Here is a 27,367-nt window from a genome sequence, read left to right as displayed (position 1 = left end):
TTTGATGTTGCTGATGATCGTGAAATAATTGTGCAGGTACTTGAATAGAAAGCAAAAACAAACGACCACATGGCGCGGCTGGGATTTGTAGAATATTTATATCTTCTAACCATCTGTTCGTGGCGTTGGTTCGTGGTGTGTAACATGGTGTGTAATTCAAAGTGCTGCACTGAGTTTCTAAAATTTTGAGGGGACTAACGGATATCACGCCACCTATGAGCTGCTCAGCTAGCCATCAAAATAGCCTGTCAACACTCATTTTGCAGAATCAGTTTACAAACAGCAGGTTACGCAATAGTCTCTAAATTTTCATTTGTAAGATCAAGTTGGAACGTCAGTTTTTGAGGAATACGTTTTACTGGTAGTTGTGCCGCTATTACAAATCAGCTCCGACCTCAGTGACGTCTGCTGACGCTTCGTGACGCGAAGGGGGCACCTCTTGCCCCGTTTTGCGCAACACAGCGAAACCGGCGAAACACATTTCTAGCTCCGTTGGCCCGAATTCGCACGTCGAGCCTTCCGGTCGGTAAGTGCTCCAGCTTGAAGTCTCTCACAAGTTCCGTGGCGTGGAGCCCTTGGAATCACCACTTCGTACTCAGATGGTATGAAACCACTTTCATTCGAGCTTAGCCGACCTTGAAATCATCGGGCGAAGAATGAATGAACAGAGATGGTACCGGCACCCGCACGTAGCTTAACTTTCGGAAGTCGGGTTCATTTTCGTTGCAGTGTGACGTTAAAAAGCTGATGCAAAGCATGTGAGTCTTGGTGGTGGTCCACAGTGCTGCTAGTTTTGTCACGTTGACGGCGACCTTGTCTGCTGCCTAAGTATGGTGCAACACATTCGAGTCAGCAATACTTCAGGGATCGCTCCCTACATAAACGTAAAGCGGTCATTGGTTGTGGTGTGGTTTGATTGAAGTCCGACAGAGATCCGCGCCCCACCTGTTATAACTGACTTTTACTGCGCCGCAGTATCTGCGATCAGCAAGTGTTGCAAGAGGGCGCAGGCCCGTATCCAAGGGGAGACCGAGGTTGACTGGGCTTCCCCTTCCCAATTCTATCGGCTGTGATTTTGTGCCGGGCATATGAAATTCAGGCGCATATGGTTTTAACACTATTGTTAAAGGCAGCGTCCTCCAGAAAATCTGGTGCTATCGGCTTTGTGAGCGAAACATCACGAGAATGCGCATGCCTTTGGCAAGTGGTGCCTGGCAGGTGACATGGTCAGACGTTGTTTGGTCGGTAAAATGTGACATCACGAGACCACATGGCCGAGTTGGCAGGAGCTGCCAACTCAGGTTTTCATTTCATATGGGATACCAAGAAAACAGGTTCAATCTCGGCCGCGGAGACGACTTTTCAATGGAGGTGAAGTGCAAGTTCTCCGTGTGCTGTGCACTGTCAGTGCACGTAGAAAAAAGCCCTAGGTAGTTGAAAATTCCAGAGCCCTTCACTAGTGCCCCCATAGCCTGAGTCACTATTGGACGTGAAATTGGGCAAACCAAGCCGTTCTTTGAGATAGGAATCAAAGCCTCAGAGATGCCCGGATCCCAATTTAGGCCAGCATGCCTAGGCCACACAAGCACATTTGTGCAACTTGGTTAAAGCAGGGCTTTAAATTTATATCGTGGGGTCTTTCACATAAGAGCATCTGCCTTACAATGTGGGAAGTGCTGGATTCTACCGGTTTTTCATTGGATACAAGATTTCCCCTGACGTGCTGCTGGGCCCTTCTGGGGCACAATGCTGGGGCAAAGGTAGTGATTAAGTGCATGTACGTGATCGAGGATCCACGAGGGACACGGGCAGCCACTAACATTGTGTCGTACCCTTAACGAAGTACACACATCATTTTTGGTTGCATATTTTATACTTTGTAAAAATCTATAACACATCACTATACACGGATCACCATGCGGTATCCACCTGCGCACTCACCTGCTTTGGTTTCAGTTTCAACAGCTGAGCAGTGGCTATGATGTTGAAGTTCCATTCAGGTCACACTAGGGATGAAAAAAACTATTGCTTAATCATTGTTTCTTTACTTGTTGCTATTCTGGTTTTTGAGGCGGGCTGCCTCTATTGTGACAGTGAATGAAAACAATGGAGGAATGACTATATCACTTTTCTTTGCCTCTTACGGGACCCACGTAAAACTTTGACATTGCAGCTGTTGCTTGGCTGCTGAAACCTAGAAGAGTGAGAGAAAAGAAATGTATTATAAAATATTTAGTGTTCATAGGGAGAATGAGCGGAAGAAGGTGGTTACAGATTATGAAAGAGAACGGAACAAGAGTTGAGGTGGAGCCTCAATTCACAAGCCGAACCAATGTTTCAACAAGGAAACTTTTCTTCGTCTGGACATAGGCAAATGCCACTTGGCGATCTATGCATAGTTTGTCTTAAGCATCGTTAGCTAAATGACATGCAACCAAAATGTGGCTTTTTGTAGGCTGAGCTCTGCCTTGGAAGACAAGGGCTCAAGTCTCTCCTTTGTGACAGTGGTCGATGATTTCTGGCTTAGTATATATGGGGCACCCTTATACTTACTGGTTCATCAATGCCTTTTCTCTTTTTATACAATGTGTTAATGTGCTTTGTGGCTGTGCAGATGACATGGAATATCTGGAATATTGGCAGTGGGATATAACCTTACTAGGCTTTCACTCTATTTTAATGTTATGTCAGCATATGTTCCTTGTAACAATTACTAGATGTTTAATATAATACTTTGTATGCCACATTGTGCACATGCTCCAGTGGGGACACCTTGAGAAAAATTTAAATCGCTCTGTGCCCAGTGAACTTAGTCCGTAGAATTGCCAGCTTTTCCTCATCACATTCATCGTCTTTGTAACTAAGACTTAGAGCGAAGGTTATTGATTCATATGCAATGCTATGAAGCAAGCACTGCTTTTCAGCTGAATCATACTGTGGAATAAGTATGTACATGTTTTTGTCAGTGCTATAATGCATAAAATCTTTACCTTGAAAATCACCTTTTCTGTCATAATGCTAATGGATAGGAATCAACCTTCCCAGACCCTTGGATCCCAAAGTCAGGCATGCTACTTCTAGGCCACAGAGGCACGCTTGGCTCTAATCAAAACCCAACGGCCCAAGCCACTAAGTCACCCGTGCCTCTCATCCTCTCTCCTTCCTCCCTCCCTGTAAATTTAAGAAAAAGTTTTTTATTCCTCCATGCTACTACCTGCCATGGTTGACAGGTGACATCAGCTTTGTTAACGGCGACTACGATGTGCAGTTCAGGAACGGATGCCTAAAAGCTGCACTCTTAAAGAAGCACAAATTAATGGAATGGTGAAGTGTGCGCACATGAACGAGGCTCCATATTAGGAGCCAGCAATGGGGAAAACTAACGCTCTCGCATCATGCCCGTGAAGGTGAAGCATAAGTGTCCCTCTAATTTTTTACATATGCTGTGCTCTGTCTTCCAGGCACTTGTGAGCAACAGCGTCAAAAAGATGGCCTCATCAGAACCAGTGAGGCTTGATTCGCCTTACAAGGAAGAAACAGCAACAGACAAATTCAAGCGCAAGGCCAAGGAATCTCCCTTCATGATCATTGGTATGTTTGATATTTGCTTACTTCAAGCTGTAGCAACGTTTTCACTCTGCTTTCCTTCTTGATGCACCTCATGATACAAATTCATAAGAAAATTCATGTTGAAATGTTTTGCCTCTTGAGATCTTTGTTATTAATATTTTAACCTAGAGTTTAATGGCCTAAAATCGAACAGGTACACAAAACTAACACCTTCCAGAGCACCTAAGATACACCTATGCTAGGGGTGTGTGAATATTAAAGTTTTCAAATATGAAGTGAATGCAAATATGGGCAAAAAAATGCCTTCGAATATTGTACCGAATATCTGATCAGTGAAGAAAAGGTAAAAAATAGCAATAGTTGTTCATCTCGTTTACTCAGAACTCACATCTATTTGCAAATAAGATTAAACTAGAATTGCCTGGAAGTGTATACTTTAACAAAATACCCAGTATACATTTTATACAGAATTCTATAAACGAGTACCATGTGGCACCAGAGATCGAACCGCTAGTTATGCCACATAGCACAAGACACATAACTGCTACATGGCACAAAATAAGTAAAAAATGTGGCTCAATGACGTGATGCGACCTATGTACTTTGAAAGAAGTCAAAAACTCTCGACATTCAGTCTTCAAATAGACCCCTTTCATAAATGTTAAGTCGGCTTCACCTCTATGCTGCATTCCCCACTAATGGCAGAACAGCAATGTATTGAAACATTGTATTATGGCCATAATTCGTATGATTTATGGATCAGAACATATTCGTATAATTACCCTATTACCACTACATGCATCTGTTTAGAAGCAAGATGCGATTTCAGGTCTATATCGCCGTTTTTCTGGCGGCCAGTGACGCCATGTTTGGGGAAAGAAGCAGCGTGGGAAAGCCTACTTAACGATTTTTGCAAGGGGTCCATAACAAGAAAGTAAAGGCAGATGTGGACCTGAAAAAACTGCCAAAAACCATTCATATCACAGTAATTTTATACGATGATCACCTGCACGTTGGTTGTTTTTAAAATGAAACCGAAGTGAGAACAAAGGTTTTCATGTGCTTTGCTTTGTGCACACTGTCAGGAAGGCCCTCTCACAAAACGGCACGTTCGCGTTTTGGGGATGCTTCATGGCACTGTCAACGCAGTCAGACACTGCAATAAAGCCTCCCCAAAATGTGAAGGACCCGTCTGATGAAGACTGAGGCACGTTCCCTTTTGCAAAGAGGGCCTTGCCAGCACTGCAAGTCTATGGGGTCAAGCATTGCAGTGAAGCGCACAGCTCAGTGCAACCTTGAATTCAAAAATTTTAAGTGTATTCAGCAATTTCCAGATATTCCGAATATCACCTCATCATCATCATCATTTATTATTCCCTTAAAGATCCCTATCAGGGACATTACATAAGGGGGGGGGGAGACAACGGTGAGAAAGTGTCATACGTTGGCATAAAAACAAAGGAAAAGAATACAAAAATGCATAACATTGACAAATTTGAAAAAAAAAAAAGTTCAGGGAAGAAGAAAAGGAAGGCAACCGATACAGTGTACACAAAATACAGATAACTATGTAGCAAGGCATAACAAAACGATATGTAGTAAAATTAACTATAGTAAACAAAAGTGGCAAAAAGGTGAATTACAGAAAATTAGATGTTGACACAACAGTGCACGCAAATCGGATTGCTAATAATGGACCGCAAGAAAAACTGTCTATGGCAAGTAGAAATGATCAGTAAGTAATTGCCTAAATTTGGAAGGATTAGAATCGATAACAATGCTTTCGGGAAGTATGTTCCATTCCTCTATGGCGGTGGGGAGGAAGGATTGGTTGAAGGCGTTTGTGGAACCATGCAAACGTTGTATGCTACTGGAGTTAAATAAACGGCGAGATGAGCGGAAAGGAGGGCGTAATAAGTTTTCTCGGAGTGCAGGAAAGTTGAAATATAATTTGTCTAGAAGACAAATGATCGCAAGTTTCTAACGAAGCGCTAAGGGCTGGAGGCCGAGAGATGATTTCAAGTCAGTAACGCTGTGTCGAGCTGAATACTTGGAAGCTATAAAGCGTGCTGCATGATTCTGGATGGCTTCGAGCGACTGGATCAAGTAGGCCTGGTGGGTGTTCCATATTGCTGAGGCAAATTCTATTTTCGGGCGGATGTATGTTTTGTAAGCTAGTTGTCTAACAAATGGAGGGGACATAGCCAGTGTTCTTCGGATGAATCCAAGTGTTCTGGAGGTGCTAGCACAAAGTTTCGTGTTAAATTGTTCGTTATTTCAACACCGAGGTGCCTGTACAAGTTTGTTAGTGATAATGAAGTGGAGTTTAGGGAGTACGGGAAATGAATAATGGAGCGTTTACGTGAAATGTGCATGAATTTACATTTTGAAATATTAAGCTGCATGAGCCAGTCGGAGCACCATTTCTGGATTTTATTGAGGTCGGCTTGTAAAAGTTCCTGGTCGGTATTATTGGAAATGTGGCGATAAATGACTCAATCATCCGCAAAAAGGTGGACGGATGACGAAATCCCATGTGGCAGGTCGTTGATAAAAACGAGGAAAAGAAGCGGAGCGAGAACGGAACCCTGGGGTACTCCGGAGATAACATCAGTAGTTTCGGATGCATGACCGCCAATGACAGTGAACTGTGAGCGGTTGGTTAAAAAGCAGCGGATCCAGGTTAAGATTAGAGGGTCAAGTGATAGGCATTCAAGTTTGCATATGAGACGCTGATGAGGGACACGATCAAATGCTTTGGAAAAATCTAGGTAGATGACGTCTGTTTGAAGTAAAGAATCTACATTTAGGTGAAGATCGGTTGTAAACTCGAAAAGTTGTGTTTCGCATGTGAAGCCTGCCCTGAAACCATGCTGCTTGGGGAAAAAGAAAGAGTTATGATCGAGGTGATTTGCAATATGGGAGTACAGAATATTTTTGAAAAGTTTACATGAGATGCATGTCAGTGAAATGGGACGATAATTCGAGGGGTCAGTACGGTCTCCTGTCTTAAAAACTGGCACAACTTTGCTTGATTTCCAGTCATCTGGAATTTGACTGGTGTTGAACGAGAATGATGCGAATTTGATGCGAATACGAATCAAATAACAAACATATTGGATTCGTATTCGAAATTTTGAATGTCTAACACCTCTAACCTATACACAGAAAAAAAGAAAAAGGAAACAGCATGACAGCTTTACCTACAAACAGATAGGTACTGTATGTGCAAAAATATGCCAGTTTTTGTTATTGTTCTTCTTTTTTTTTTCAAATTTGCACCTGAAATTAATTTGGAGTTGAGGGACAAGTATGGCACTAATTTCTTTTTATTGCTCTTCGATATACGAGTAGCGAGCTCATGAGTTGCAAGGAAAAGCAAACTTCTCAACAATGTTTGGTCATTGACACAAAGGAAGAGCAGCAAGAAGCTGAGGCACGTTGTCACTTTGGCCACAGTCTTAAGACATGGGTTGCTTTCTTTAATTCTTTGCAGAAGTTCTGGCCCGTGATTTTATTGTGCATGCTTCTGAAGTGTTGTCTCTCGCATATTTTTTGTGACACGAAAGAATGTCATGCCCTTGCATCTCTTGGCCATTGTTCCCTGAATTGTTCTGGAATTCCGCCATATTCCTAGTACACTTTTTTTTCCTTTTTAATGGGACTCAGCTTCCCCCTCAAGTATAATATTGATCACTTTGTCATTTGAAAATTGATGTCCACACTAAAAATAACAAAACAGTAAATGTTTCAGCTTGCATACCATTCCACAAAAGCTCTAACATTCTCCATTTTCGTCCTGAAATTGTAAAGTCCTAAGGGACTCCTGAAATGCTTCTTGAGAGAATATTCTAATGCAAGGAATCCATATAGGTGGTCCTCATGAGTATTCGAGTCAAATTTGAAAGCTTTGTGTGAAGCTCATAATTTACAAATAAAATGCTCCTGGCAACTGCTGGTGGCCTATTGGGGGTGACACATCCCCTCCATGTGATGTCACATAGGCTTGCCGGTCGTGCCGGCTCTTTGGACGCCCCCAAATTACCCAGGCAGGAAGGGGCATGATGGGGTGCCGTCATGACTTTTTTTTTTTTTCTTTTCGTGTGCGCCAGCTGAGGCCGAGTTGAGAGGGGGGAGGAGGGGGCATCATTCTCGTTCACCCATATCGTCAGTGCTAATATAGTAACGTAAAAACCTTTGTTGCAGTGATGACTGATGGACGCCCGTTACTTGCATGCATTTTCTAGTTTTCATAAATAGCTTTTTATGGGCCCTTTAACACTTTAACCACCAATTTATTTTCAGAAAAACGTACCAATATTGCCAATTTTTTTTAAGTGACCATAATTTTCTCCATGCAATTATGGTTCTGAAAATATATTACTTCGATGGTTTGTTGTTAAAAAGAACACTAAAAGTAAAAAACAAACTGTTCACGAGGGTGGCTTTCCCACAGTGCATGCCATAGTAATGGGTAGAACGCACTGAAATATGGCATCTTTATTTCATAATCGCCAATTTTTTTAAGTGGCCATAATTTTCTTCATGTAATTATGGGTTTGAAAATATATCACTTCGATGGTTTGTGGTTACAATTAACACTAAAAGTTAAAAAAAAAACTGTTCATGAGGGTGGCTCCCACAGTGCATGCGCATCAATGCGCATGTACTCTTTTGAGCCTTCAATTAGGTGCCAAAGGTGCAAAATGCAATTGTTATGGTCGACTAACTCCCTCAAGTGTTCAAAATCGCAACCAATTGACAACCGTAACTCATCATTGGCGATTTTGGTACGGTCTGTCATGACGAGTACAGCTCGGGGTTGGCGGTTAAAGGGTTAAGACCCTCAACTGCACCGTACTGTGTCGCATATGCAAAGCATTGAGGCTGCTCCGCTAATCTCTTTCATAATTGTTCCAGGCCTTTCTGGGTGCATCATTGCCTGCACGTACGGGGCCTTCCTATTTAAAAGGCACAAGCAAATCAACCCCTCGCTTTTCTTGATGAAGCTCCGAGTGACAGCGCAGGGTACGGTCATTGGGTGCCTCACCGTTGGTGTCATCTACAATCTTGCCCAACGATTTGTGCACCGCAATGACAGCCAAGGGGACGACTGACGCTTCTGACAAGTCGTAGTTGTCCAGTCATTGTGAAAGTTCGCACAGTTCGATGCAAAATTAGTTTATGTTATTTAAAGCTGCCTTCCCTTTTGAAGTCCTCGCTGTGTTGGCCATATGCATTTGAGTTGGGAAGCCACCACTGTTGGAGTGCAAGGACTGGTTTTCAAAGTCATTGTTTTGCCCTGATCGAGGATGACTTCAAGTGCTTGTACTCTGCTCCACTTCCTGCATCCTATGCTTTGTACGCCTAATTTGTATGCATGTAGGAAATATTTTACTATAAAATATCGCTGTCTGTGAATGCAAAACATGTTCATCTTTATTGGTTATCGGTGCACTTTATAAATAATGCTGACTGTTTCAGATTTCTTTCCCTTTATACCTTTGAAAACACATAAACTTTGCAGCATTTCTGAGAGCCTATTCGTTATCCGTGTCGTTTGTAGCAGTGATGTGGTGAGCCGAGTGATCTCACTTTGCCGTGTCTTGATGAATGAAAGTTGGTTTATGCTAGTTGAATGCACAATGTTTTTACTCGGGCATGCTTCGCCCTAACTTAATATTGAAATGGACACTGTAAAAGTAAACTCGATCTTATGACTTCTCATTGAACATTGGGTAGCTATACTCCATTATTTTGGAATGTGCTCTGCTTTGGACATGAAAGATGCGAATATTATGTGGTTTTTTCTCTATATAAGCTATCATTAGAGTACTGAACAATGCAAGATGTCTGCAAGGCAGTGTCTTGATGAATGAAAGTTGGTTTATGCTAGTTGAATGCACAATGTTTTTACTCGGGCATGCTTCGCCCTAACTTAATATTGAAATGGACACTGTAAAAGTAAACTCGATCTTATGACTTCTCATTGAACGTTGGGTAACTATACTCCATTATTTTGGAATGTGCTCTGCTTTGGACATGAAAGATGCGAATATTATGTGATTTTTTCTCTATATAAGCTATCATTAGAGTACTGAACAATGCAAGATGTCTGCAAGGCAGTGTCTTGATGAATGAAAGTTGGTTTATGCTAGTTGAATGCACAATGTTTTTACTCGGGCATGCTTCGCCCTAACTTAATATTGAAATGGACACTGTAAGAGTAAACTCGATCTTATGACTTCTCATTGAACGTTGGGTAACTATACTCCATTATTTTGGAATGTGCTCTGCTTTGGACATGAAAGATGCGAATATTATGTGATTTTTTCTCTATATAAGCTATCATTAGAGTACTGAACAATGCAAGATGTCTGCAAGGCATTCACTAGTAATGTTAAAATGAAATATAGGTTAGACTGCATGCAGTCGAAAACATCGTTTTCTGAAGCTTGCAATTACTGTGGTGAGTCAGCAGATCGTTAGAGTAGTTGAAACCACAGCCAAGAGTTCGCACGCAGTGTTTGGGTGTGATTGTCATGATTATATTGTTAGCTTCCTGAAATGCTGTGGATGCCAGCATTGTTTTGTGTGTAATATTTGGCAGGATTGTGCATGTTTATATGATGATATGGCATATGCTTTGTCTAAAGCCTTTTAAAGGTTTAGATCGGTATTCTATGCCTAGTCATTATGGAATGTAAACAGCTTCACTCAGGTTGGACTGCTGTGCTTTTAGTTGTATTGAAGCATTTCGTGGAGCTGTTTAGTATGTAAGAACATGTTCCTAGTGCTCGTACTCATTCTCAAACTTTAGTTTTATTTGGAACTTTTTAATTGAATTCAATAGTAAATAATTGTGTGACACTTTTGGGCAACCTTTTGGTATTCTCACGCAAAAAATATGGTTACATTCGGCTTGTTGTCAAGCTAAAAAGGAAGTGTACGCTGACAGGCAGGAGAGACCATGTTGCAGCATTTTTGTTATTGTTAGCAAATAAAAAAGTTTAATTTTTACTTGTGATGCAGCTAACCTTGCAGTAATGCAGCAATGTCACTGTTGAGTGTATAAAGAACAACTTCTCGAACATCTTTCTGCTTTAGAAATTTCTAAGCTTTTTTTTACAGTATGCAGTTGAAGGGCACTCAGTGTTATCGTACCGAAGCTGGCTCAACTGTTGCGGTGGTTACTTAGGCATTTTGTTCAGTCAAAGGCCAGTGAATGAAATTCCAACTGCCAGATAGTCTAAATAAACCGAGAGCTATGGCTCTATGACATCCTTCGTAATAGTTTCTAGTTTGCGAGGAAGTTTTGGAGGGAGTCTTGAACTTATATGTGGGTCAACTTGGTAGCGATGTGTTGGCAAGCTCTAAAGCTGATACTTTGCTTTGGAAGCAAATTTTTTGGCCAGATGGCTGCAGCCGGTAAGACAGGACATGGTTTGTTGAGGATGCATGAAGGCCACAGGAAGAAGTGTCTTGAGTAGTTGAACCGTTAGTGAATATGTGGGTGTACTGCGTACATTCCTTGGCTAAGTAGGCGAGAGCGGCTTACAGAAGTGCTGCCTGTGGCATGCGGCTCTTCTCATCCACGCCAGGAACAGACATATTCACCTTTAGAGATGATAGTATCCATGGGAGACAGGTGAGGTAGTATATTTCGTCGCTGAATAATAGTAGGGAGGGGCAGAAACTGTACAGCTTGACCAAAGGAAGGGTTGCAAGGAGTTAAGTGGCCATTGTGTAAGAAGCGCTTATTTCCTTGGAGGACATGTCGGAGATGCTTACGCATAGTTTCTTGAGCGGCAATCACATCTATCGCGAGACATCTTGCTTCTGTAAGTATTCCTGACGCAGAGGATCCCTTTGGGAGTTCAAGGTGCATTCGCAAACAGTTGTTTCGGGCGGCTTCAAGAATCTTGTTGCTTGTTGGAGATAATCTTTGAAGCATCGGTAAATAGTAGCGTAATGCTCCTTTGATGTAGGCTTTTTCCAAGCAGAACCATCGACCTGCAGTTGCTCCCCATCGTGTTCCCACCACGAATCTGAAAACCTCTGATGCTGCAGTGATCCTCTCGTGGAGTGTTTTAATCTGTGGTGCCCAAGAGAGATTACTGTCAATTATAACACCTAGGAATCTCTAAGGTCGTACATACGATAGTGACCGTCCACCCAAAAGGAGCGGGTATCAAATATTTTTTTTTTCTAGAAAATGCCATAGCAACACTCTTTTTTAATGAGAGGCGCAGACCCCGGGGAGCCAGGTACATTTGAGATGTGCAGCAACGCTCACTGAATACGTTGCTGCGTAATATAACGCGAACTTGATGCACTCCAGATGCAAATATATGCAAAAATTGTTATGCATACTCCTCGCGGAAGGTTTTTTTGCTATATGTATAAGGGCAATACTGAACAGGAGAGGGCTGTGTACAGCTCCCTGAGGTAGACCCCTCTTCACTGCGTGAAAGGGAGTTGGACGTCCCATTTGGAGTGCTCATAAAAATTTGCCGCTCTGGTAACAAATCCAGTTGTAAAGCTTTCCTCCGAGGCCAAGACTGGCCAAGGCTGCGAGAATTGCATAATAAAACAGTCAAAAGCGGCCTTGATGTCAAGAAAAACAGCTGTCGGGATGTACCCAGCATGAACATACTCAAGTGCAAGTGATGAGACAAGGGCGATGACATTATCAGTCGCAGACTTATTTTGGCGAAACCCGTTCATTTCTCAAGCATACTCATTTCGGCTCTCGAGGAACCAGGTGACGCGGTTTGCAGACATTCGCTCTATAAGCTTACCTACGCAGCTCCGTAGGGCGATAGGTAGGAAGGATGCGTAACTTATTGGCTGTTTTGAAGGTTTCAAAATGAGCACAATTTTCGCCAACTTCCATTCCATGGGGACCTCACCAGACATCCAGGAAGAATTGTAATATTCCAAAAGTAGAAGACGGAAATTGTGAGGTAGCTTTGCGATTGCATCATGGGTCACTTCATCATGACCCGGAGACTTCGGTCTGTTTAATTCCGCGGCAGCCGTGAATAGCTCTTCAATTGTGAAAGGTAGGTCCGTCGCTGGCACTGCCACCTGGGAGATGTCTGACAGACCATCTGGGGAGTGTGCGGAGGCCCTGACCCTACTGACAGTAGTCTGCAGTATTGTCCTGAAACTTCAATGGATTTTTCGTTCATACAGAGAGCGCTGTGAAAGGTTCATGTGAAGCTGTTGGAGGGGAGTGCGCATATCGCGAAGTATCCGCCAAATTTTTGCTACTGGTTGGCGTACATCCAGCGTACGTACAACAAAAGTCACGCCATCTTTGCCGACTAAGCTTACTCGGGGGGAAAGCCCAGAGTATGTGTGAGAATGGAGTTTTGGCCACATAGCATACAGGATAAGGAGTAGACCCCAGGATATATGCGAACGGCGTTCCTGTAGTGTGTGATGCCAGAATTGTTGTTGCGACTGAATGAAGATGGGAAAAGAAAATGCACGGGCCTGCTACTGACTCTGTAGCTGATCCACCTTCGCTGCATCGTGAGGACAGAATAGAAAACAGAAAAGAAAGAAAAAATTCATAGTGGCTTAGCTGTAGTTAAGTCTAGGAGATTGCGAAAGCAATCTATGGAACTGGCGTGTGGCAGAATCAAATTGACTCACTCTCCGGACATAGTCTGTACACCTTTGATCCTGTACATCTCCGCTGACAGCAGTGAAGCCGGCCTTTGCAAGTAACCCTTCCCGCCTCTTACGACGTTCAGATTTATCTTGAGGCGATTCTTCCGCACGCCGTTTCTTCCTGGCCTCGTTACTTTTCACCCTAGACGCACGCGCCTTTTCAAGTTGCTTTTGCCGTTCCTCTTCATTTTCTTGAGCACGTTGTAACCGTCTAGTGGCATTCTTGCGCTCCGCAGAGAGGATCTTGATAAGCATGGCATGTAGATGTCCTCCCCATTCACAGCAGACATTAAGTCCCACCCCGGTAACTCTTGTTCTGATTCGGTGGCTTAAGAAGCACGCATTCGCCGAGCCGCACCTTAATTGAGCACGACTTCTGGCTCGATGCTCTTCACGTTGTTCCTCCGTCTCCGTAGCTCACTGTCGCTTCCTAGCTTCACACTGGCGAGCCGCCTTCTCCCTCTGCTTCTCAGACAGCATGACGAACTTTCTTACAAGCGCTGAAATGGCATGTTTTTTTACAGCGCAGCCTCCCCTCCTCTACTTACCGAAGAGAGAAGAGAGGCGAAGTGTCTCTAATGAAAGACGACACCATCTGTTAGGGTGCCTGGATGCTCTCTCTCTCGCCCCCGCTCCGTTCGAGAGAGAGCATCCAGGCACCCTACCATCTGTTAGACCACAGCGCACATAGTGAGAGAAGCGCGAAACGTCCGGCGTGGCTATTATCCACGCTACGCTGAAGAGTCCACTTGGTAGCCCATCTTCGCCTCGCTTATGACATCACACTACCTGTTCGACTACAGTGTACCTAGTAGGAGAAGCGCGAAACACCCGGTGTGGCTACGAGCCACGCTACGCTGAAGAATCGACTTGGTAGCCCAGCTCTCGCGCTGGTATGACGTCAGTATTCACGTGGTGTAAAGCGTAACTACCGAACCACGCTACGCTGAAGGCTCGAAACCTGGCGTTGGTTGGTTCACAGGGAAGGAAGGGCGCAGTATCTGTCACACTTGTTTCTCTGGACACCTGGGCCTGAACCGCGCCATAAGGGAAGGGAGGAAGGTGGGAGTGAAAGTGGATAGAGAGAAAGAGGAGCCGTAGTGGAGGGCTACGAAGTAATTTCGACCACCTGGGGATCGGACGAGAACCGGCGTATTCAGCATGGTATGGCCGGTGGCATCCTGGGGATCGTATTGCTTTCGCAATAAAAGAGGGAGAAAAAGACGCGCGTCGGCAACAGCCGTCGTCCACCACCGAAACGGTAGCGGGTGCAATGACGGCCTAAAACAGATAAAAATATGGTGGTAGGCTAGCCTTCTTCCTACAGCCACAACAACAACACCGCAAGCGACAGTGGCCTCAGTCCCAGCTCCGTAGGGCAAGGAGCAACCACCACCCGAACTCCCCAATGGGGATGGGACAGGTGGGTCGCCGCCGCTTGCGGCGGAGGCTTTCCTGCCGCCGAATTTTAGAGAGCAGCTCTTTGGCGTCCGTTCCTGGGTTTCGCGTCGGCGTCGGCTTTGTAACCAGCTCCGCCCCCCTTTCATCCCCCAGCGTTAGCAGCGGCCGACTGATACCGCTGGATGCCGCTGACGCCGCTAGAGAGTCAAGATAACGTGACTGCATAGAACACCGTCGCCGCCATGCAGAAAGAGGAGGGGAGGGTCCCCCCGCATCGGCGGCGTTGTCCCTGAAACCAACTCCGCAGCTGGGGTTGACTCACTATCGGCGTCAGCAGCATCATTCAGTCGCTGCTATCTCTTCCCTCCTCCCTTTATCGCGTTGTCCGCTTGCTGCGCGCGCTTCTGCCCCCATCGTTTGCCGCTGGGTGTACACGCCGCTACCCTCCCCCCTCTTCCTGCGAGTCTCCGGTTGTCAAAGCGCCGGCTCGAACTTAATTCCTTTCTTCGCTCCTTCTCCAGTGCAACCCCTGTGCGCTGGCAATCAGAGAGCCAGATCGGTGGCGGCGGATCTGTATATGTGCACCGCCCGAGCCGAAATTGCCGCTGCCGTTCGCCACTGCGAAATTATCTGCCAGTTCTTTCTGAGCCATGAGCGAGACGACCGGTGGAAGTCCTCCGTCTGCTGCTGCTGCTGCTGCTTGCTGCTGCTGCTGCTTGCTGCTTGCTGCTGCTGCTTGCTGCTGCTGCTGCTGCTTGCTGCTGCTTGCTGCTGCTTGCTGCTGCTTGCTGCTGCTGCTGCTGCTTGCTGCTGCTGCTGCTGCTTGCTGCTGCTTGCTGCTGCTGCTGCTGCTTGCTGCTGCTGCTGCTGCTGCTGCTGCTTGCTGCTGCTGCTGCTGCTTGCTGCTGCTGCTTGCTGCTGCTGCTTGCTGCTGCTGCTTGCTGCTGCTGCTTGCTGCTTGCTGCTTGCTGCTGCTGCTGCTGCTTGCTGCTGCTGCTGCTGCTGCTGCTGCTGCTGCTGCTGCTGCTGCTTGCTGCTGCTGCTGCTGCTGCTGCTGCTGCTGCTGCTGCTGCTGCTGCTGCTTGCTGCTGCTGCTGCTGCTGCTGCTGCTGCTTGCTGCTGCTTGCTGCTGCTTGCTGCTTGCTGCTGCTGCTGCTTGCTGCTGCTGCTTGCTGCTTGCTGCTGCTGCTTCTGCTGCTTGCTGCTTGCTGCTGCTGCTTCTGCTGCTTCTGCTGCTGCTGCTGCTGCTGCTGCTGCTGCTGCTGCTGCTGCTGCTGCTGCTGCTGCTGCTGCTGCTGCTGCTGCTGCTGCTGCTGCTGCTGCTGCTGCTGCTGCTGCTGCTGCTGCTGCTGCTGCTGCTGCTGCTGCTGCTTGCTGCTGCTTGCTGCTTGCTGCTGCTGCTGCTGCTTGCTGCTGCTGCTGCTTGCTGCTGCTTGCTGCTGCTGCTGCTGCTGCTGCTTGCTGCTGCTGCTGCTGCTTGCTGCTGCTGCTGCTGCTGCTGCTTGCTGCTGCTGCTGCTGCTTGCTGCTGCTGCTGCTGCTTGCTGCTGCTGCTGCTGCTTGCTGCTGCTGCTGCTGCTGCTGCTTGCTGCTGCTGCTGCTTGCTGCTGCTGCTGCTTGCTGCTGCTGCTGCTGCTTGCTGCTGCTGCTGCTGCTGCTGCTGCTGCTGCTTGCTGCTGCTGCTGCTGCCGCCGCCGCTGCTGCTGCTGCTGCTGCTGCTTGGACGCACGGCCTGACAAGACAACCAGCACCAGGAGACGCGGCTATCAACGGCACAGGCAATCTGCAATCACCGGCTGCAGTGACGTACCACGGCCTGGATATATAACTGCTATCGCTGACTACAGTCCTCACGTAGCGACGACGCAAGGGAAACAACGCCTAACGCTCTGCTTTGCTTGGTTCTGCAGGTTTATGCTTGTGCTTGGTATTCACGCACTCTGCGAAACTTCTGTCCTAGATCGTCGCCGCTGCTGCCAAGTTTGTGCTTTGCTTTTGTGTGTACTCTATTTTTTCATTTTTTGGAAATGTCAAAAAACGACTTGTTGAAACTGCAGGAGGATCTTAAGCAGGAGCTTAAAACGTCGCGAGAAGCTTTTGAACAAAGCATGCGCAATGAAATCCGGTTACTTCGAAACGAGCAAACAGAAATGATTAAGAGCATTGACCACGCACATGCTGAAATTGAGGACTTAAAGAAGCAACTAGAAGATGAAAAGGCAAAAAGTTTTAAGCTGAAGCAAGTAAATGAGGAACTGCGCCTGAAATACGATGCCCTTGAAAAGAACACTAAAGAACTTGAAAGGAAGGTTAATCAAGGAGAACAGTACTCCCGAAGGTGTAATATTGAAATTAAAGGTGTCCTGCAGCAGGACGAGGAAAATGTCGTGAGTCTTGTGACCAACCTTGGAAATGCTATTCATGAGCCTATCACAGAGTCTGATGTAGAGCGTTGCCACCGTGTGCCTACCCGCAACTCAGAGAGCCCCAACATTATTGTTCAGTTTAAATCCCGTGTTAAACGGGACGTAGTACTACAGAAGGCGAAAAAGGTGCGTCTCACAAACAAGGATATCGGCACAGATTGCCTATCAATGATACCGATCTTTGTGAACGAACACTTAACACCGGACAACAAAAGGCTCCTGGGCGCTGCCATAGCAAAAAAGAAAGTCTCATGGAAACATGTGTGGACAAAGAACGGCACTATTCTGGCCCGCCAAACTGACGTCTCCTCCATAGTACAAATTCACTCGCGAGCAGATTTGTCCAAAATGACGGCAGAAATACCGCACAGCGACATATGTTGAAGTACCTCCGCTCAGGCTCTCAATGGAAGAAACTCCACTCTTCACACCATCGCAACTCAGCGCATATTTCTTACGAAACACAGATAAATACTGCCAGATCTTACATCTAAATATGCAATCGGCTGTTAACAAAGCTGATCAACTAACATACTTTTTAGACAGCCTCGCCAGTCCTTTCGATGTTATTTTACTAACCGAAACGTGGTATCGCTCAGATGGTGACGTCATCCGCCTTCCTGGGTACAGATCATTTTTTCTTAATCGTGTTAAGAACCGGGGCGGAGGCGTAGCAGCACTGATAAAAGAAAAGTATTCTTCTGATATCTTATCCGATCACTGCATAACTGACGAGAACATAGAAATGCTGACAGTTACATCTGGCTGCCACGCTTTCTGTGTAGTTTATCGATCCCCACATGGTAATATAGCCCAGTTTCTTTGTAGCTTCGAGCGTGAGTTATCTTTTCTTTCTGAAAATTTCCTTACTTGTATCGGGGGTGATTTTAACATAGATATGAGCACGAAAAGCTCAGTGCAAGAAAAAATGTTAACCGCCATACAAATAGCTGGTTTCCGAAATGTGATTCACGGGCCTACACGTGTCACTTCCCATTCATCTTCTTCTTTAGATCTTCTCATTATCAATCATGAAAACGCGTTTCTTGCCGGTCGCATTGCAACCGACATAAGTGACCACCTTCCTATTTTCGTTCTCCTTCCTAAAGAACCCAAACATAAGCCTGCTGTAAGTGTCTGTCGGCAGCTCGTTTTCCAAAGCCGCCTCGATCAATTCAGCAATCGTATTTCACTTGTGAATTGGAATCCTGTTTTCCAGAAAACAGCACCCGATGATGCATATGAGCAATTCCTTCAGCTCTTTCTCCCAATCTATAATGATTGTTTTCCTATTGTCAAGATAGTTCCCTAAAAAAAGGCACGAAAACCATGGATGACTCCTCGCCTAGTACGATTGGTAAGAAACATAAGTTGTTTGCAACTTTTATAAAGAGTAAAGCTCCCGAAATCTTAGCCAGTTATAAATCCCTGCGAAACCGCTTAGACTATGAAATTAGATCATCTCGTACCGCTTATTATAATGATTTGTTCAATATACACTTCTCCCATAACCCTAAAGAAAAGTGGAGACGGCTAAACATCCTTCTTAGTCGAAATAACCAACCTCAGGATTTTATGAGCCTAGTAATTAATGGCAAGGAAATAGGCGGCTCGTCCCTCGCTAATGCCTTTAAGTATTTCTCTGAAGTTGGAAACAGTGTTCATAACCCAGGAATTTTTCAGTATATGGGCGACAGTCTAGGGGAATCTATGTTCTTGGAAGCAGCAAGTGAAGCTGAGGTTTATTCCGCGATTAAAAGCTTAAAGAACTAGACTCCTGCATTATTCAGAGTAAACCTCTAAATACGTCCTGCACTTGTTAGTCCCTTGTCTCACTCATATATACAACGCTGCGCTAAGCACAGGACATTTTCCGGCTGCCACGCAGATAGCTACAGTCGTGGTTACGTATAAAAAAGGCGATAAAAACGATCTCGGAAATTACAGACCTATATCTATACTTCCAGTTTTTTCCAAGGGGTTAGAACGAATAATGTACCGACATTACAACAACTTTTTATTGAAGCACTCCGTAATTGCCAACTGCCAATATGGTTTTACAAAACAAAGATCAGCTGAGCACGCATTACTGGATCAAAAAGAATACATATTAAATAACTTCGAAGATCAGCTTCTCACCTTGGGTATCTTCGTTGACTTTAGCAAAGCATTTGACACGCTTAACCACGAAACTATGTTTAAGAAACTCGACCATTATGGCATACGTGGGCACGCCCTCTGTCTCATTAAATCATATTTCAGCGCTCGCTATCTGTATGTGCTTATAAATCAATTCCCTTCTGATATGGCTCCAATTAGAAATGGAGTACCCCAGGGCAGCCTTCTGGGACCTCTTTTATTCAACATATATATCAATGACATATCCAACATAAGCAGTTTAGTTAAATACATCATATATGCAGATGACACAAGCTTGTTCTTCTCTTCGCGGGACATTAAAGAACTAACCTACAACGCAAATACAACTTTGACGTCATTATCAGACTGGTCGTCGCTAAACTCATTATAGATAAACAAGGAAAAAACTAAGGCTTTATTCCATCCAAAGGGGCAACACATAATCAATGTGCCAATCTTCTATTTATCCAACGCTCCCATTGAGTATGTACAAACATATACCTCACTTGGTGTCGTGTTTTCAGCCACTATGTCCTGGGATGCCCATGTGAGCAAAGTCTGCACAGCTCTCTCTAAATATGTCGGGATTATTGCACGGAATAAGTATATTCTTCCTGTCAAGACAAAGCTGCACCTTTACTACGCGTTCTTTTATTCCTATGTATCGTATTGCTTCCTTGTTTGGGAAAAAACTACAGCTTCTAACATCCAGAAGATCCTAATTCTGCAGAAAAGAGTACTTCGTGTAATTGCCAACGTGCCATATGCCGCACATACAAGTCCGATCTACCTGCAATACAAAATAATACCGATCAACAAAATGTTTGACTACAGGTTTGCATCCTTCTATAAAAAAACAACGGCCAATAACAACACATTCTTTTCTAACATGGTGGTACTTACACGACACCAAACGCCGTATACGAGACGAAAAAGCCCTACCTACTCTTTACCGCGATGCCGAACAAATTACGGTCTTTCTACACTAAAATATATGCTCCCCAAGTATTTAAACACACCGTTTTATGACCAGTTGCAGAGTATGTCTTCCGCAGCTATTCGGAGTGAGTGAGTGAGTGAAAACTTTATTGAATATTTCAAGGGTTTCGCGGTTGTGAAGTCTCCGTCGTCTTCTCTGGCGCTGGCGACTTGAGACTTCTCGTCAGCAAGGGTGGGCCCCTATTCCAAGGCTCCACTGAGTCGTGCTGCATCAGTCGCGTGCTGCACTAAGGCCCTTTGGGTCGCGAGCTCGCCGCTGGTGAGCCGACTCTCCCATTGCTCCGCACTCGGGTCTTCGTGTTGGTGGAATGCTTTGTTACGTTCGCATTCCCACGTGATATGATAAAGTGTAGGTGTGGTATCGCACCAAGGGCAGGTGGCTCTGTATTGTGTCGGGAACATTTTATTAAGTATGTGTAGGTTAGGAAAGGAGTTGGTCTGTAATCTGCGCCCGCCGGTCGCTTCCTCCTTTGTTAGGGCTTTGTGTGGTGGTGGATATCTAATTCTAGCTCCCCTATGCAAGTGCAAGATCTCTGCGTATCCCCCCTCGCAAGCCTGTAGGCGGAGCTCCGGAGCATTTGACTGCCCTGCTCGGAATGCGTAACCTCGAGCTAGGCTGTCTGCTCTTTCGTTCCCCCCTATGCCCGTGTGGCCCGGGATCCAGATTAGGTTACGCCTGGGTTTCCCCTCGGCGTAGGTTGCCCCGCTGAGTATTTTAAGGGCTGTTCTGCTGATCCTGCCCCTCGTGTAGTTCCTGCACGTCTCCTTCGAGTCCGTCAGTATGTTGAGAGATCGGCCCGTTCTGTAGACTTCTGCTGCCGCCAGCGCGACGGCAATTTCTTCGGAACACATTTCTTGAATAAATTGACTGTACTCTGCTTCTGCAAACATGTATTGAATTGTAACGTTATGTAACCACTATGTGTCTTTTCCCTTTCTTTTTCTTTTTCTGTCTTTTTATTCCTGAATGTCCGATGTACCCTGATAATTTTGAGTGTATGCGTCAGATGTACCCAGATAATTTTGAGTGTATGCGTCTTTTACATTCTATTTCTTCCGTGTGTAACAAGTGTATATCAATCTCGCCCTTTCAGTCGCTACAAAACTGCCTCTTTGTAGGGGTTGCGAGGCTTGTCAAGCGGTCGTAATGACTGCTTTTATCTTGCGGCCCTCAGTTTTGTGTAAAAAAAACTGGAAATAAACTGATTGATTGATTGATTGATGGATTGGGAATCGAGATTCCAGAGAGCCTTATTACGTACTCTATCTGGACCGGGGGCTGAAGATGTGTTAAAGGCCCACTGTCCACCCTCCGGTCGAAAATATTTTCTTCCCCGTTGACTGTGAGAATTCGCCCCCAGAACGCAAGGCCGCAAACCGTTTTTTGAAGAGAGTAACTAATACAGCAATTAAAGCCACTGCAATCACTCGATTCTGTGGTGTTTCTCTCCTTCCGTTCCCTCGCAAAAGTTTTTCACTCTCCTGCCCGGTCGTCTAGCTTCCGCAAGACAAATTTCCCTTCCTCTTCCGCGTTTGGCGGGAGGTGGCGCGTGGCACTCCGCCTGCGCGAAGAAACAAACAAACAAACAAACAAACAAACAAACAAAAAACGGGCGAGGGAGCGCGTGCCGTTATATTCAGTCCGGCCGTGGCGAGGGAAAAACGCGCAACCCATCCTTCACCCTCAGACAGCGAGACGGACAAATGGACGCCGTTGTCGACAGATACGCCATAGCTGCGGCTCGGCGAGCGGGAAGCTGGCTTCCCGAAGGAGAACATGCAAGAGCTTTGATTTGTATTTTCGTTGCTTTGCGGCGCGCGTGTCACTGTAGCATTTTGCACAGACTATCTCCGGTACCTGATCGAAACACTGGGCTCCTTCGCTTAAAAGGTCCTTCCCTGTACAGTGGCCCTTTAAGCCTTTAAAGCTCAGCCTGCACCTCTGATACCGTGATGGGTTGGTCGAGGAAGTCGTTAGGGGGCCCTGAATAGCCGGGGTTTGTTATAGAAGGGTACTTGGGGAAGTAGTGATCTCGTAGTTCTTAGAAAAGTTCCGGTGATCTCGTAGTTCTTGGAGAAATTCTGGTGGAGGTGTATCGCGAGTATGTATTAGTCAAGTGAGGTTGTCGTTTTGGGTAGTCCTAGTCTTACTAGAGTCTATTAAGTGCCTAAAAAGGCTCCGAGTCTTAGATACACTCATATTTCCATCTAACTTGTTGCATAGCGGTTCACAATTTTGTCGTTAAAGAGTTGCTGCATGCGTCTTTATTTATCTGTTTAGACAAGCGAGGCGGCGTCTAAGTGTCCGGTTTCAACGCTGCCGTTTCCAGCGTCGTTTAGGCCGCCTTTAGCCTTCCATAAATGTAGGAGGCGGGAGCCAACCGTGTCGCTTCGGCAGCCATCTGGTAGGGGACAAGTTACTGATTGGACATCGCTTTTTACTTGTTTGGACCATTCGGTGATATTAATATATGCGTAGGCGCGGGCTGCCCTACACGTTCGGAAAAAAATCACACTTCGTGAAAGTTGAACCTCTGGGAGGCCTACAGGGCAGCTGATGGTTTAGAAGAATTCCTGTGATGAAATGATCACTTTCTAATTTCTCTTGTGTATTGCATCAGGACGCGTGAGGGAGACGATGTGCGAAAGTAAGGACTGGTGTAGAGAGTCTCTACCGACACTGGCTCCCGTGCGGGTAGGAAAGGTAGGATCGATAAGAAGGGAGAGACCGGTTTGTTGCGCGGCTAACCGCACGCGACGTCCTTTCGGTGTGTCATGTGGGTAACCTCAGGCTGTATGTGGAGCGTTAGTCTCCAACAATGAGTAAGGGACACTTGTTAGTGTAAATAGCCGTTCATAGTGTTTTTATGGCACTTATGATGGCTGTATACATTTAAGATAAAAACGCTTTTCGCTCGAATGTGTTGTGCCAAAAGTTCCATTAGAAGGTTATCAATGTCTGGAATCGCTAGGGGAAGTGAGATGGTGGTGATAGAGCGACTAACTATGGCTACTCGAGATGGAGCAGGAGATGTAGGCAAAAAAGGTGAGTGGGTTGGAGGGTTCCTGTAGATCAAGGATGTCGGGTCCCGTAGCGCAGGACAGCAGTTGGTGGACCACGTGACGCTTCTGGCCAAAGCCCGGCAGTTCCACTGCCAAACAGTAAGATTACGGTTTCGATAGGCCATCATGAGAACATATCGGAGGGGTAGTCGAAACGGAAGTGTGGTATTCATGAGCTATATAGCAGGGAAAGGATTTTCCTGTCCTCCTGCTGCTCTTGCGCTTTTGAAGACGGGTTGCGTAAGTATTGAGCCAAGACTCAACATCTATATAGCGGTCAGAGAATTCGTGCGTTAGGGCATCTAACCTGTGATTAAGAATAGCGTTGTCTTGCGTTATGCGGATTACCGCATCTTTGAGTGTTGCACATTCCTGACTGATGTGAGTTGTAGCTTCCGGCTATTTTGCTTCAAATCGAGCAGCGAATGACTCAAGTATGGTTGGCAAGCTGTCTAGTGAGTTGGCGGTGGAGGGAGGGGTCGTTATACACGGAGTAGTGTTTGTAGGCAGTTCCGTGTCATCTTCCATTGCTAGTTTAGTTACGGTGTCAAATCGCTTTTCTCTCTCCTCGCGCTCCTGGCGTTCTAGCCTTTCACGCTCCTCGCGCTCTTGACGTTCCTTACGTTCAAGTTCCTATTTCTCTTGCCGTTCCCGCTCCTCAATGGCTTCTAGGCATTCTGAAAGCTCGTAATCTTCAGCTGATAGCGACGAGCTAGCTGCTCCAACCGCCACTAATAGAACAGGCTGATATAATTTCACTGACAGTTTTAACAAATTAAAGTCAAGGCAGATACACTTGAGCACACTGCATGGTCTGAATTGGCATTCGTCTGTAATGCTGGTTTCTCTAACAATTCGGAAATGCACATTGCGCAAAACCAGCGGCCGCCAGCGCAAAGCAGCTCTTGCCTCGCATGCAGTCATGGGCAGTATCGAAGATACATGTATCTTCGATACTAGCTTTAGATACATTCTATGCATCAGTATTAGGTATCGAGTGCTAAAAATGAAAGTATTGGAGTATCGGTATCGAAAATACATTTTTAAAGCATCGTGTATTTTCAAGATACTCGATACTAAAGAAAACTTGAAATATTGAAACCACGGTGAGACTTAGGGTTGACGGCGCTCGCTGAGGCGGTAGTACAAGATTAAAATCGCTTTTTGGGCCAGTTGGTTCATGCTAGCATATAATAAGACCAGCGCAAAACACAGGGACAAAGGAACAAAAAACAAAACGAAAATGGACAGCGCGCGTCCTGTCGTTTTTTTTTTTTTTTGTTAGTTTGTCCCTGTGTTTCGCGCAGGTCTTATTATATGCTGGCAGTACAAGCCCTGAGAAAGCTCGGCTTGTAGTACCGCCTGAGTTCCCTATAAATTCCCCGGCCCATCAGTGTCAACCACATTTGTAGGTTCCCTTTCTTTAAAACTGAAGGAGGCAGTGGTAAGTAGGTATTAATGAGGTGCTTTACTTTTAAGCCCCGAGTGCGTGCCACGAAGCTTGTAAGCTTTTAACAAACACATAGAGAGATATGAACAAAGCGGGATCGCAAGGCGAACATGCAGTAGGGATCACGCACACTGCTGTACCCTCTCTTCCCATCCTTTGCCATATGCCCCCCGTCTCTTCGGCGTTGCCCTCAGTGTGCTGTCGGATGCTGTAACTTATACACAGCCCAAAACCCCTGGGCTCTGCGTGCCGGCTCTGATTGGTGGCAAGAACACAAGCTTCTAAGGCCTCAGTCCACCATGATGCAGTCGGCTAACCACGTTAATGTAGTTACGGCGTTTGACGGAAAAGAAATCCATCCTTTGTAACTGCACAGGGAACAGGCTGCCACTAGACTTTTTTTTTTTCTGGAAAAATATTACGTCCAAAATTTTGGGATATGCACGACATGAAATCTATGAATGCAATTTTCCAGCACGGTTCGAATAACAAATTATGAATTGTCAAACAATTTTTGGTGAAAAACATTTGAGAAAACCTTGAATAAATCTTGTAAAGATATCTCTATCTTAAAAAAAAAGCAAGAACTTTAATTTTTTAAACATGCGAATTGATTGACACCATATTAGCCTCTTTCTGTTGAAAAAAGATACTTATATCTTTTATCTACAACCAGCCGTAGGTATTCAGCGACGCTGGTAAACCTCGAGTTTTCTAACTACCTCCAGGATGCTTGAGTCAACGCGGCTATGATTCAGTCTTACACGTCGATAAAAGGCATCTTCATCTAATGCAAGACTGCTGTTTGCTCGTGTACGTTTGTAGAGAGGATTGTCTCATGTGCATCGCTTTTAGCACGCTCATATTGCGCTCTTACCGGACTAAATAACCTTCGGTCATTTTATTTTTCTTGTTTTTCTTCTAGCTTTTAACAATACGCAGAGCTTCAAAGGTTTGTTATCTCACTGATGACAATATAACTGCTCAGTTTTCCAAACGCACGCAGGTTGCACCTTTGTATTTGTATGTATAGCCAAGTGCTCACAGGTCGGTTTGCATGAAGAGCATTACTTTCAAGAAATATTTCACTATTCGGCTTTTGGAAGCAATCGCTTAACTGTGACCATGTCTTCAATTTAATGTAAAGTGCTGACAAGGACAGGTGCCCAAACAATAACACCGTGCTGGCGTATTCGTTAAGGCCTTCCAGAGAAACTACGCTATAGGAATGCTCTAAAGGTTCCAGAAAGCACGGTAAAATTTTCTAATGCCGCTAATCGTATTACCCACCTTTATTATGGTAGGATTTCAGTGATGTATCGAAGTATCGACGATACAGTATCGAGTATCTGTATGGAAGCACGATTTTCATTCTATATCTTGTATCAGCATCGGAAATATAATATTTCAGGGTATCAAGTATCGGTATCGAAGATACTTTTTCGAAGTATCTTGCCCAGCCCTGCTCGCATGCTTTTCCGCCGGCTTCACCGCTGAATGCTTTTTGTAAATCATTATATACTTTCCCTTTATCGTAATGCTAGGTTATTGCGAAGTTGCTAGCTTTCACAGGGAAGTGCCACAACAGTAATATGCACACATGAAATGTTTGGTTTGGTTTATTGCGTTTATCGCCCCAAAGCGACTAGGCTGATGAGAGGCGCCGTATAGTGGAGGGCGCCGAAAATTTCGACCACCTAGGGTTCTTTAACGCGCACTGGCATCGAACAGGACACGAGTCCCTTGCTTTCCACCCCCATCGAAAAGCGGCCACCTTGGCCGAGATTCGATCCCGCATCGATAGGACACAGCAGTAGAGCACCTTAACCACTGCACAACCGCGGCGGGACTCATGAAATGCAAATAACCATTTGCCTTTTCTCCGCACGTTTTGGGGCCCTGTGAGGGTGCATAATATTTGTATCATGTCAAACTAATCAGTTTTACTAGGTTATTGCAACATTCAGCCAAGTGATATTATGGAAATTTATGATATCAAACTGCGTGATTATCTGTGACACCTTTGAGATATATTCGACTTGCGTGATAGATCATGCATATCACTCACACATACATAAAATAACACTCATATGACATCACAAACGTCCGATAAATTACAAGATTTTTCGACCTAAATGAAAGCGGCTTTTACAAGAGCGTATGTGATAAACGCAGTTGCACAAGGTTGGTCAGTGTGCACCGCAAAGTAATTATAATGTTTTACCTGGTAGCAAAACTTCAATGTTATATGAAAAAAAATTGCAATTGAAATATGCCAGAGAAATGAGAAGGGCTGAAATTAATAGTACTGACAAGCATACAACATACTGAGATGGACGAAATGATATAAATTAAATGATGGAGGACATACATGTGTGGTGCTGCCAAAGCCTCAGAAGCTTCAGCGGTGTTAAGCCACTTATTGATAGCAGTCTGCCGTTTTTATAGTTTTTTTTTTTGTTAATAAAAACCAGCGGTTGGAGCGATGAAGCAAAATAAGGTAAACAATATTTATCGAAGAAATGTGAGCCGAAGTAATTTGGTACTCTTCTCAATTATACAGATTAATCTGCCTTCACAGAACAATTCGCCATGTGTGCCCGAGAGGGGAGAGTTGCTTTGTGTGAGCGAGCGGTCAC

At 45.1% G+C, this 27,367-nt stretch overlaps 2 protein-coding genes across 3 annotated transcripts; both read left to right on the top strand.

Annotated features, from left to right (window-relative positions):
• Positions 1-221: 221 nt before the first annotated feature.
• On the top strand, positions 222-10,856 carry LOC146186745 (HIG1 domain family member 1A, mitochondrial-like). 2 transcript variants are annotated; one of them, XM_084607386.1, is made up of 3 exons: positions 222-602; positions 3,462-3,591; positions 8,491-10,856. In XM_084607386.1, exons 1-3 carry the CDS (start codon positions 600-602, stop codon positions 8,685-8,687), a joined length of 330 nt encoding a protein of 109 aa, XP_084463512.1. In that variant the 5' UTR covers positions 222-599; the 3' UTR covers positions 8,688-10,856. The 2 variants fall into 2 exon arrangements, with proteins under 2 accessions (XP_084463512.1, XP_084463513.1); XM_084607387.1 differs by having other exon boundaries at positions 223-526.
• Positions 10,857-14,659: 3,803 nt separating this feature from the next.
• LOC146186744 (uncharacterized) lies at positions 14,660-20,288 on the top strand. The gene is made up of 2 exons (XM_084608107.1): positions 14,660-14,674; positions 19,608-20,288. Exons 1-2 carry the CDS (start codon positions 14,660-14,662, stop codon positions 20,286-20,288), a joined length of 696 nt encoding a protein of 231 aa, XP_084464233.1.
• Positions 20,289-27,367: the final 7,079 nt, after the last annotated feature.

Source organism: Amblyomma maculatum, chromosome 6 (assembly GCF_055883805.1).
Source record: "Amblyomma maculatum isolate TAMU_Amacu chromosome 6, ASM5588380v1, whole genome shotgun sequence".
In the NCBI taxonomy this organism is placed as follows: Eukaryota; Metazoa; Arthropoda; class Arachnida; order Ixodida; family Ixodidae; genus Amblyomma; species Amblyomma maculatum.
Note: the sequence above shows the minus strand (reverse complement) of the source record. Positions and strands in the feature narration are given on the sequence as shown.